Consider the following 12,801-nt stretch of genomic DNA (forward strand, 5'->3'; position numbering starts at 1 on the left):
AAACCACTGCAGTAGTCCTGATTGGCCAAACAGAGTGGTAGGCAGCTCCCAGGTTCACAGCTCCGGATCACCTCCACGCTGACTAACCCAGCCAGCGTCCACCCGAGGTCCCTCGAGGCTTCAGCTCCTCACTGACATGTGGCGCTTGTGGCTCAACAACCCTGGGATACACCGGCGGTTCTGTTCCCATGCTGGATGTGGCAAGTTCTTACCAACTGAGCACTATGTGAGTGCAATCTATACTGTCAAAACCTTGCTTATTCTAAATAAAATAATCACTAGGAATTGCTTGGAGCTTCTTTTTCCTTTCTTGCCCTTTCAGGAACTACTGCAGTGACTGTCACCTTCCACAGGGATCCCTCAAGTATTTATTATAAAACATAAAGGCCTGACATATTTGGTATCCATTTACCCGACACAACCTTTTATTTTATTTTTTACAAAACAATCAGGGATTATATCCTGTTTGTGTGCACTAAAACTTTAGTTTTTTATTTAAATTTATTCTAGTTTTATTTTACTGAAAATATAGATTTGATAAACAGATGCACAAATATCATGCCACATGAAAAAAAAATCTGCAACCACCATCTTTTTATAATACTGGGACTGTGCGTTCGTACACCATATAATATTCTGGGGGTTTTAGAAAAATGTGTGCGAATAATGAATAAAATCCATTAACGGTGAAGTGGTTAAGAAAACTGTATACAATGATAAATACCAAAAAAAAAAAATATTTTGGGTTTAAACAGTCTACAACTGCTACAGTGGTGCAAGCTTGGTTTCCTTGCTTATTATACCAAAGCTACACACAGATTTGATAAGTAGTTGCCTGTATGAGGACAGGCAGGAAGCTGGATTATTTCATAGGAAACACTGCAACTTTACAAAGCACAATATGCATCTTCTTATCATTCAACAGCAGAAGCCAAACTGAAACAACATCCATAAATTCAGAACTGTGGTTTGTCTTTTTTTAAGACAACAAAAATAGCATACACATAACAGAAATCCTTTATTTCCTCCCAACCTGTGAAAACAAAGTGATAATGTTTAAAGGACAATTAAAATGGGACAATATATCACCTAGATACATTGAAGATTGAGGCAAGGACATTTATCATTGTTTTCCTCTCTTTGAAAGGCTGGGCTCAATCCCAGTGTCATTATTTTATACCCACCTTCAGCTGCCGACGGATCCTGTCAATAAAGAACTGCCAACAGTTATCTCGCGAGTCGGGGAGGCCGAGAGCGCGCAGTTCCATTCTGACTGAAGACACAATGTTGTCCATCTCCTCTTCACTAAAAAGATCTGGGATTTCTCCTACACAGAACAAATATACACAAGGTGAGCACACAAACACCAGGCAGGGATTGTAGGTACACATTGATGAACGGGACTACAGCACAGTCCCATTAAGGTATAATTAGCAAATGGATTTACAAACTACTAAATTCTCTGCCTTTTAAAGTAAACAATTCATAACGGAAGTATGGAAGATGCCATTGCTGACTTCCTGAAGGTCTTAGCTGACAGGCTGTTTTGTGGACCTTCCAGCTTTAAAGTGGAACGTCAGTCCCCCAATCAATATTGCTTATTGTTAATCATCATGCTGCTACTAGCATTAGTAAGTAGATAGGAAAGTATATGATAATTATGTTTTAATTTTTTTTTTTACATTTCTTCAGTTACTTCCTGGTTTATTGCCTAGGCAAATTATGTCATACATCCCAGGAGCCTTCAGGAGGGTAGGAGGTGTTTTTTCAGCTAAGCACACCCTTCTGCATGCATGCTTGAGCTAAGGGCAGATGGATTCCAGGAAGTAAATGTAACATGAATCATTTGCCCTTACTCAAGATGGTCACGGCCAGAAATGCTAGGGGGTGTTTTTCAAAGTGATTTCTCAACAAAATAAAGCATGAAGACATGGATAGATGGGAGAGTCTGCTTTGAACATTAAAAATGTTTGAAATTGTGTTTTAGGTTTGTGGTGCTCAGATGCAGTGAAGATCGACTTTAATATATTCTAAATCAAAAAAGAGACCCCCTTGATGGGACTTTAATCAGACCACTAACACCACCAAATGTACGAATAAAACATAGAATTTTATTTATAGAATACAAAAATGATAAAAAGGGACACACAAGCAAATAATGTCTACAATAAAATATACAGCCAAAAAATACAGAATAAACTATATATACAAAGACCACTAATACTCTCATCGGTATCCCAAACCCAACGCGTTTCCAGTTTTTTTTTGTTACAAAACTTTCATCAGGGTTAGAGAGCAGGAGATAACAATATCGTGGTATTTCTACAGTGGAGAGACAAAAGAGAGATATGAGAAAAAAAAGTCATCTCTACCCCCCCCCATCCTTTGGGTAAGCTATGGGAGTCCTGTTAACCAATTGCACATCACTGCTACATTTATACCGGTATTAAGGGGCGGAGTTGGCGCCTGTTTCTTTATTTGTGTATATGATTTTTATAGCATCACACAACTGTTTTTACTCTTTGTTTTTCGGGCTTGCGTGTGTGTGGGGGTAATCAATAACTCTGAGTTGCACAGGATATAGACATCCGCACATATCTACATCTAATCCTACTCCCTTGTAAATATCTAAAAAGGGGTTTTCACTTTGATACTTCTTTGGAAGTGTATATTAACCCTTCTTTCCATCTGGGGGGGGGGGGGGTTAACTTGGCAGTCAGCTCTCCATGTATTTTCTCTTTGCTACAGGGACAGTGGATATATACTTTACATCATTTATTTGAAAGTATTTATGGAGGACTGTGCTGTGATCTACTATTTCAGTTAAAGACCCATTATTGCGGCTAAGTAGCCTTGGCACTAACATGCGTTTCCATCTTACATGGAGGTGCGCTTCCGTTAAGGTGGGTATTATGCAAATATGTTGTCTACAAAGTTTGTGCTGGGGGCGTGTGAAGGGAAAAAAAACCCACTTCCCTCTTTCCCTCCCCCCCTTTTTTTTCTTCTCATATCTCTCTTTTGTCTCTCCACTGTAGAAATATCATGATATTGTTATCTCCTGCTCTCTAACCCTGATGAAAGTTTTGTAACAACAAAAACTGGAAACGCGTCGGGTTTGGGATACCTATGAGAGTATTAGTGGTCTTTGTATATATAGTTTATTCTGTATTTTTTGGGTGTATATTTTATTGGAGACATTATATGCTTGTGTGTCTATTTTTATCATTTTGTATTCTATCAATAAAATTCTATGTTTTATTCGTACATTTGGTGGTGTTGGTGGTCTGATTAAAGTCCCATCAAGGGGGTCTCTTTTTTTAATTATATACAGGGATGGGACCTCCACACTACATTTGTTGACACAGTGAAAGTCTTCTTTTTTTGTCTAATATATTCTAAACCACTGACCCAGCGTAAATATGGAGGTCAGGAGTGTTAGAGGAAAGTCAGAAGTCCTTATCTGCATAGTCCATAGGAATGCTTTACCTTGAACCTTTTGACTATGAAGGAACATGTGCAACAATATACTTGTGTTCAGTGTCTGGGTTTAGAAATACTTTATTTTGTTGCATGCTCTGGGTCTGACTCAGGGGTATTGAAGCTATTGACAGCTAGGCAGCTAGCATCTCCAGAAGGAGGCAAGCAATACCAGCCCACATATTCCTCTCATGACCAACATACCATAACCATAGTATAAAATTGGAAAAAAACGAGGGTCAGCATTTGGTTAGGAAAGCTGGGAAAAATAAATGAGGCCTGTTTCACATGAGCTTCAGCTTGTATAAGAGCAATGTGAGCAAGCTTCATTAAAGCTTTTAACCTCTTTCCCCACTGTAATATGATGGCCGAGCTGGAGCCCTGTTATCCTGGGAGGACCTCATATGACGTCCTCCCAGAATCGCATTCCATGGGCCCCTCTCTGGCACGATCTGTCACTCACTGTGTCCTGTGGGGGGGGGGGGGGGGGAGTGCTTGGAACTCTGCTTTAAAGTGGCAATCAACACTCTTATTATATTCTGTGTTCAACATTTACAAACTGAAGCTGAATGGTACTTTACAAGCTTCAACAAAGCTTGCTGAAAGCTCTGCAAATTTGTCTAAAGCATGCTGTTAACATTACTTATATACAAGCTGAAGCCTGTGTGAAACAGGCCTTTCAGCCCTTGCTTCCTGGTATGAATCTTGGCCAGGACACTAGCTGCATGGAGTATGTGTGTTTGCACAGATTCCCTTTGGGTACACCTGTTTCTTCCCATAATCGAACAACACGCTGCTAGGTTAATTGGCTGCTGTCAATACTGGGCTTAGAAAGTGTCCACAAATGGCTATGAATGTGTTACAACATTTTGCATGCCAGTCTCAAGCCCAAGCAATTGGGGAGGGTTAAGAAATAAAACGGCAACCTATCTCATAAATTTTTTTACAGAAAAGTCTATGGAAAAAGAGGCTCTCAAAGTATAAGACATGGTGCCCAGAGAGTTGACCCGTAGAATCGCAGCAGATATTAATTAATATATATGTACATACATATACTATGTGTGTTGAAGATTCCAAATTAAACATTGCAGTCTAGGTCTTTGAGCATCACATTTTATTTAAAGAGTTTAGCAGAATTATTTCATGTGATGAATGAGCGTTGCTGTGCCTTTAATTGTATATTTAAAGAAAAACATAATGTGAAAGCCATCGCAGACTCCTCCTGGAACAAGTAGAGATAAGAACCCTATTAAAAAAGGAAAATTCATAATAAACCGAATTATTGCTGATTGCAACTCATTATATTAAGCAGTTTGTTTGTCTTGTGTCATCGGGGTGACTTGACAGCGCCTATTACAAATCTGCACAAGTGACCTTTCACATTTGCTGATGAAGCCTATTCAAACCCCAATGCCCTGGGCTCATTTAAAATGTGTTATTTCTCAACTGTTTTGATCATAATCATATTTATCAGGGTTTTTTTTTCTCCTTTTTTCCCTCATACGCTGCCTCTATTATCTAGGAGCAGGACTTTAATCTTATACATAATTATTAATATCTAATATGGCTTGCAATAAATTCAGTTTTAAAATAAAATAGTTAAGGTAGACTTAATAGTACCTTACTAAAATAGGCTCTATTATATTTCAGTTCAGTTCTGCATGTTTAAGCAAATAAAGGTATTTGCTAGTGCTATTAAAGCATATGTTATTATTTTTATTTTAAAGGATTAGTTCACCCAAAAATCATATTTCAGTTATTGATCAAGTTTAGGTGAGACATCTGCTAGCTTCCTACATCTCAATGGGCAAGGGCAGCATGCTTAAGCTGGAAGTATTAAACTGATTGGTGGCTGCAAAGAAAATAGTGCCAGCTCTAATTAATAACAGATTGATACATCAGTCCTTTTTATACCCTCCCACTTTGGATCCCTTTGCTATTTCTAAAAAAAATAAAATAAAATGTGCTTCCACTCATCCTGTGGCGTACTTCATGAAAAAAATTATCAAAAAAGTCAGAACCCCCAACTGTCACAGTACTCAGAGACATTGGTGGTTATTTACGAAAAGGCAAATTCACTTTGGACTACAAGTGCAACTTGCAAGTGCAAGATAAAACTTGAAATTGCACTGAAAGTGCACTTGCAAGTACAGTCATTGTAGATCCGAGTGGGGACATGCAAGGAAAATCAAAAACATAATTTTAGCTTGCACATGATTGGATGATAAAATCAGCAGAGCTTCCCCTCATTTTAGATCTACCCCTCAGATTTACAGTGACTGCACTTCCAAGTGCACTCTCAGTGCAATTTCAAGTGCACTTTGCACTTGTAGTTTTCACTTGTAGTGAAAGTGTATTTGCCTTTCGTAAATAACCCCCTTTGAAATTGGTTTGATGATTTAAAGTAGGAGTAGACTCCCATGGATGATTTTTACCTATAGGTAAGCCTGTACGGTAAATATTTTCTAAATGTCCACCATTTATTTACTTGTGAAGCTACCGAAGACATCACTGGTGCATGCGCTCTGAAGGAATGACATACCTGTGCTGTTCCTTCAGAGCCCTGTGCCGTGTGCACATGTGTGGGAGTGGTCATCGCAGCTTGTCCAAACAAAGGACCAGAGCCTGCCAACATGGAAGACCAGGTGAAGATGGAATTCCTGTCAACGGGGACACTGGAGGGATTAATTTTAAGGTAAGTTGCACATAATGTGCTAGTATGCGATGCATACTCACAAATTATATGTTTGCCTTGCAGATTTAAAAAAAAAAATCCCGGCGGTTTACTACCACTTTAAAGCAGAGCTACAGTCAATAATAACAGCAGTAATCCAACCAAAAATACCAAATGTAAAATTGATAGCCCATGGAAAGATTATAAAAAGCCATATTTATATATATATATATATATATATATATATATATATATATATATATATATTCTATATATTTAGCTTAACTCCAGAGCTGTGCAGCACAGGGGTTGATTTACTAAAACAGAAGAGTGCAAAATCTGGTGCAGCTCCATATAGAAACCAATCAGCTTCCAGCTTTTTTTTGTCAAAGCTTAACTGAACAAGCTAAAGTTAAAACCTGATTGGCTACCAGGCTCAGCTGCACCAGATTTTGAACTCTCCAGGTTTGGTAAATCAACTTCAGTATTTATTTTTCACCACAATATACACTCAGTCAGAGGGTCAGCATCCTTCTATACACTTCCTCTGAGCCTAGGCTGTCATGGATCTGCCTCCAGCCTGTGCTTTGTCAGTGAAAGAAGAGTAACAACGGTGATGAGCTCTTCTCTTTGACACTCTGCTTTCTCTTCTTATCAACATCCTCTCTGTCAGCACCTGAAGTGATTGGCTTTGTGTGCTGCTTCTTCCCCTTATTCTATAGCCCTGGTGTAAATGGACTACAGGAGGCCAAAACCTGGTTAAATTCAGGTATTTACACTCTGCTTGCATTTAAAAAATACGTTCTTAATTACGTCAGCAGCATATGTTTCAGGTCATGCTATTTTTGCACCCCCTCCTCCTCCTAAATTGCCCAAGGAAGCCATCTGTCTACTCCTTAGTCCTGCCCTGGCACCCACCAAAAAAAAAAATGTTAACTTTGAGTGGACTAACTATTTCAAAGTAATGTAAGCACTGCCTGAACACACAATTAAGAGAATGTAAAGACTGCTATTCTGTGTGCTTGCTGCACAATTTGACTTCATGCACCAGTGTTGCATTGCAATGTGTTGAGCCTAGTGCTCTGCAAATACATTTACTGCACCCATCAACCCTGTCTGTACTGACAGGCTCAAGACCTAGCATATATACAGTGAAGGTACAACAATTGGAAGAAGGAATCAATGTAAGCGCTGTCTTTCAAAACGTGTGATTTACTAAACTGAAGTGCGATAAAAAGCAAGAATAATGCTTCAAAGGGAAGTTTCTAGCTTTTTTTAAAGCCTGAATCAAGCCCAATTTGTGGACTAAAGTGAGAAATATTTAATATTAACATGGTAAGTCTTAAAAGATGTATGTGACCTAATTTGGAATATTTCCCCTCATGTCCTGTGACATCATGACAGAAAACGAAGGATGCAGTTGTCATGAAGAGCCAAAAGGCACATAGACAAATTAAAACAGAAGGTTAGACACTGAATACTTCCTAACTTGTTTTCAAATATTCCCCCCGTTAGAAAGGCCTCAAATTTCTCTGCAGCAGCAAAACAGACAACAGTAGAAACATAAAATTGTGCTAACCCATACACTTTCTATCCACACCAAAGTTTTGGCTAGGATTAGGCTTTAAAGTGAACCTGAATCCAAAAAGTGAAGATTTGCCATGCTGTGGTAATATTTGGCAATGGTAATTGTGCCTAAATAGTACCCTGAAAAATGTACCTTTTTTCTTGAATCCCTCCTGAAAAATAACAGTGTACTTGCTGGTATGTTACAGTAGTTTGCCTAGGCACTCCTGAGCCTACAGCCTCACAGTTGTATTACTGCAGTGTGCATGTTCAGCCCCACTGCCTCTGACTGATATTCTCAAGAGATTTGGAGTGGGGTTTGGAGATGACACTACTGTGCTGCTTACTGTCCTCCTTGCTAGAAGCTCTGACATGATAACAAGCTCTGACAAGAAGTAAAACCCTGCCTCTCTCAAGAGGGCCGCCTTTACATGACACTGTGCAGAAAAAGGAATGATAAGTCAGGGAGACCACAGGGAATAATGGGGACTAATTCTTTGTCCTTTGTTTGCCATTTTTGTGCGCAAACCTAATTTTATCCAATATGGCCCACCCAGGAATCATGCAGGAACTGTCCTAAAAAAGTCCTAAAAAAGAATTATGCGTTCATACCCTTAACCACTTCCTGAAAACAGATAAACCCGTACGTCCTCAGGTTTCAGTGGTTCTACCAGGACAGCCATGATCATGGTATCTTTTTTTTTTAGAGCTGGTGATGGCTGTTGTATAATGTAAAAGTGATCTGAGCAGCTATACAACCACCAAATCACTTTTATATGTGACGGAAGGTGGTCCCTCCCCCTCCTGCCACATTCCCTGATTGAAACCGATGGTCAAGACTTCAAACCATAGAGATGAAGAAGGAACTTGACCATTCCCTGGTTATCTCTATGGTGTAGGAAACTGGAAGCGATGAGTATTTAGTCAATTTTGTTTTGGTTTGTTGTTTTCAAGCCTTTACCAGCTTGCAAACATCTGATCAAACCGATCTTGATGTGATCAGATGCTTTTGAGGGCCGAGGAGAGATCTGGGCTCTAATAGACCCCAGATTTCAGTAAAGAGTACCTGTCACTGCCCATGATATCACAAGGGATGTTGTTCTCCGCTTGTTGATAGAAATAAAAAATAATAATAATAAAAATAAAAAAAATTAGAGAGACAGTGTAAAATATATATATATATATATATATATATATATATATATATATATATATATATATATATATATATCAAATAAATATGTTAAAACATGTAAAGTGATATAAAGCTTGCTGTACTAACTATCCAATGTTAGTACAGTGATCTCCCCACCGAGCTGTTGTCTGATAGGGGGACTGCCGCCAGAACACACTGGTCAGCGCTGGCAGCCATTGGCTGCTAGCGGTGATCGGATGTCGATCCGATGCTAGTTTTCCAGCATGCCTGTTCAACAGAAGCCAGTTGTTCAGCTGGCATATGTCAGAAAGGCTAGTATACACATGGACCAAATGTCAGCCAGTTTCTGTTGAACCGGCCAATATTCGGCCCGTGCTCACAGGGCTTAAGAAACATATGAAGTGTTGCACACCTTCTAGTGTGCCAGTTGACATTTGACAGTTGACATTTATATACAAAATGCATATATAAATAAACACCATAAAAAAAACTCATATCAAATGAATTGATGCATGACCTGTTTTAAATGTGACTGCCACTAAATGCATCAGAGCAGACCAGAAGCAATTCTACTGCTTTAGTACTCCTAGGGTTACCTTACACAGGTCCAAAAATCGTACATAATTTATTGTGAAATCATCACCGATTGCTGCATCTATGACAATATAAGCCCTTCAGACTTGCTACACAGTAGCAGATAAATGCAATAGTTGTCACAGTGAGAGATAACTCATGTTACCAAGCAATTATGAGTTCCAATCGTAACTGGGATGACTCATTTGAAGAATTACTGATAGTACCTGATGCCAGCATGTCATTGATTAGAACAAGGAATCGTTCATCAGGTATCTGAGCATCTGTGTGCAGGAACACGGTGCCAATATTCTTTATTCCCACTTTGAAATACAAGGTAGCTATATCACTCTGCAAAATAAATTAATTTATATAGAAAGAAACATAAGTACATAAAAACAAATGAAAATACATAAATCAATGGTATAAAAAAAGTGAAAATTAAAAAAAAGGGTTTAAATGATTTGCATAGCTGCACCAACTATCTAAATAATTCCCTTATATTTGGGATTTGTGATGGTAGACATGCAGAGACTGTATTTTCTTAGAAGGCTCTGCTGGGCTTTGCACTTGTTCAGGGAATGGCCTTTTGGTTCATTTTTTACCCACCTCACTATAACCTGTCAGATTCTGCTGCACAAATCAAGAATGATTATTGGTTCTATGTAGCAGGTGAGTTATGAGGTGTCCTCATAGAGGTATTAATTACTGTAATTGAAGGATTATAAGATTCTTTTGGTCAGACAGCAGTGGGAATGAAAATGAAATGTTGCACTGTGCCTAATGTATACATATAGTGCTTGATCAGTGGGATTTTCTGTGTCAGTAAAGACAAAGTGCAGTAAAAAATACAGTACCTAACAGGAAAGAGTGCTTATGCACTGAGGTGTTACAATCCACCAAAAATGTATTGTAAGCAGCATTCAGCTTCAACATCCAAGAATTTACTTCAGTAGACTGTTAGGACTCATTTACATTAGCGCTGCTCTCTGAAGAGCGTTCTGCACTTGACAGGTGGTGAGGAGGTGTTGTATTGTCTCCTCACTGCTTGATTTAACCCCTTAACCACACACTAGTGCATTGCACGCAGTTGCTGGGTGCCCTCATTCAATTTAATGGGTCACGTTCAGCAGGCTGTACTACCTGCTGAATATGAGAGTGAGGATAATTTTTGCCATGCCCTGATTCAAAGCATTGTGACATATGTGCACCCCCCTCCACTGCCTGTGCAGCAGAAGGGGAGCGTGGCTAGCGGCAGTAAAACTATGACTTGACCATGTGATTTTATGCCTTCACCCTTCAACAGCTAGTATAAACAAGACCTTACAAAGTATCGTCGAATAGGTACCACCACCCTCTACAGTAGAGGAACTGCTTCAGCTGTATCTCTATTTGTAACGGGGTGCTAAGTTTCCATAAGGGGTGGTCCTGTATTTTTGTTGCCGATAATGGTCTTGTCAGTTTAGACCCCCGAGGATAACATATAAATAGTCAGTCCAGGGGAGTTAAGGCAGGGGAGTTTGAATTGTGGAGCAAGCAGAAAAGGGTTCCCATTGAAATCGGCTAGCAAAAGGGACTTCAACTCCTTCTTGGGAAAAATGTCCTCCAATTGGAAGCAAGTGTTACCTGGGGAAGATAGTTTATGTATAAATTCTATAAGAGAGACAGCGTAAACACCTAAGTCACTCTGAAATAAGGAAAACATTTGCTTTGTTGAATGAAAAGCTTTTAGCCAAACCTGCCCTGGCATTATGGGCATGTGCATGGGCTGGAGAATGAAGAGAGAATAATGCTCAACAATGAAGTAGGCTCTGATTGTAGAGCAAAGGGTGGTGTGCCTAGTGTCTGTGGGGTGCTGGGCCCTGTACTAGGAAAAGGTATATATGGATTCTGTATTTTCCACCTGTGAGCTCTGCCTAGGTAACTTGAAATTTAATAAGAAGCCAGCCTATGGACTGTGTGTTTTTTCCTAGGGAAGGAACTTACCTCCAGTGACTGTACCTGTGTTATTAGAGAATTTCAGTATCACAAGAGTGTGAAGTCAGCCCTGACCCTAAGGGGAAAGCAGGCATTCAAGTTGGTTTAATGCTGATTGCATCTTCTCTTGAAGGTCTTGTTCACATGGACATACCTATCCCTATACCCATGTAAAATACATTCTTGCATGCACAGAATGCACAAGTGTTCTGCACACCCACATGCAGGCATCCCATTCATGTCTAATAGGATGCAGCAGCTATACGACCACAATCGATGGTCCCAATTTGACAGTTGTGTGGGTGAGGGTGCCTATCCCCTAGGATAGACACACATGACCGTGTGAATGAGGCCTTATGGTTTCAGATGTTAGAGCATTAGCGATATCAGGGCATGTTCAGACTAAAACCGGGGAATAGCAGTAGTAGTGATACTGATCCTCAAAATTATTCCAAAAATCTGTTTAATTGGAAATACTTAAAGGAGTTGTTGCAATTAAAAAAGCTCTCACAGACTGTCAATTCTCTAAGTAGCCAGAAGGGTTAGTGGGCCTGTATTTGCTTTAATGCAACATAGCTTCCAAAATGTTTTGCTGGTTCGCGATAGGCTAATAGTGACATAAATACATGAATATTGTATTACCGCCATAATAATCTCAGAAAACACAGTGGAGGCTGTAATGTATTATATGCCAGTTTCAGTTTCAGCCTGGGATAGGGAAGAAATCTTGGCAGCTCTTATTGCTTCTCCTCAACTCAGTGATCATATAATCACCAGTAGTGATGAGCCCAGGCATGTTCAGATTCTAGTCCGAACCCACAACCCTTGCATAGCTCAGGTGAGTTCAGACTGTTTGAATTCATCTCTCCCATGTACTAATCATGCATTGTATTGCATCAAGCTTTCAATAACATAGACATTGAGAATTGTCAGTGACAGCTCTTGCCCTTGATTTAGAATCTAAAGTTGACAGGACCCAAGGTTTTCTAGCAGAACATTGCCCAAAGCATCATGCTGCCACCACCAGCTTGCCTTCTTCCTGCTGGAGGAAGCAACAGCAAGTAGTTTTCTATATTGTGAACTATATATATGCATTATACCTATCTATACCAGTAGGTGGCACTGCAGTTTTATAATGTGTATTCTATGGTAATGTATTTAGAGGAAATACCTTAGTTCCTAAGTGTGTGTAGTTGTATGCTCCTTGTTCCTGTTTCATGTTTATTATGCTGTAAGCCATGCATTGCTAATCCTCCATTAAAGCAAAGCGATTGCTGTATCCAAGAAGCATCCATGATTTCAATACTCTGACAACACTTCCCATACTGCATCCTGGTGCAATCTCTTCTGCGGTAAGTAGGGTTGCCACCTCATCCCT

At 39.5% G+C, this 12,801-nt stretch overlaps 1 protein-coding gene across 1 annotated transcript in view; it reads right to left on the reverse strand.

Moving 5' to 3' along the window:
* The window catches only part of LOC143925685 (dynein axonemal heavy chain 11-like), a 701,866-nt gene that overhangs the window by 360,151 nt on the left and 328,914 nt on the right, over window positions 1–12,801 (reverse strand). The window contains exons 41-42 of the mRNA XM_077450147.1: window positions 9,674–9,797; window positions 1,185–1,327 (exon numbers count right to left, since the gene is read on the reverse strand). Coding sequence (XP_077306273.1) covers window positions 1,185–1,327; window positions 9,674–9,797 — 267 coding nt within the window. The remainder of the gene's footprint in view (window positions 1–1,184; window positions 1,328–9,673; window positions 9,798–12,801) is intronic.

Source organism: Lithobates pipiens, unplaced genomic scaffold (assembly GCF_037356315.1).
Source record: "Lithobates pipiens isolate NorthernLeopardFrog02 unplaced genomic scaffold, aLitPip1_a1.2 Scaffold_22, whole genome shotgun sequence".
Classification (NCBI taxonomy): Eukaryota; Metazoa; Chordata; class Amphibia; order Anura; family Ranidae; genus Lithobates; species Lithobates pipiens.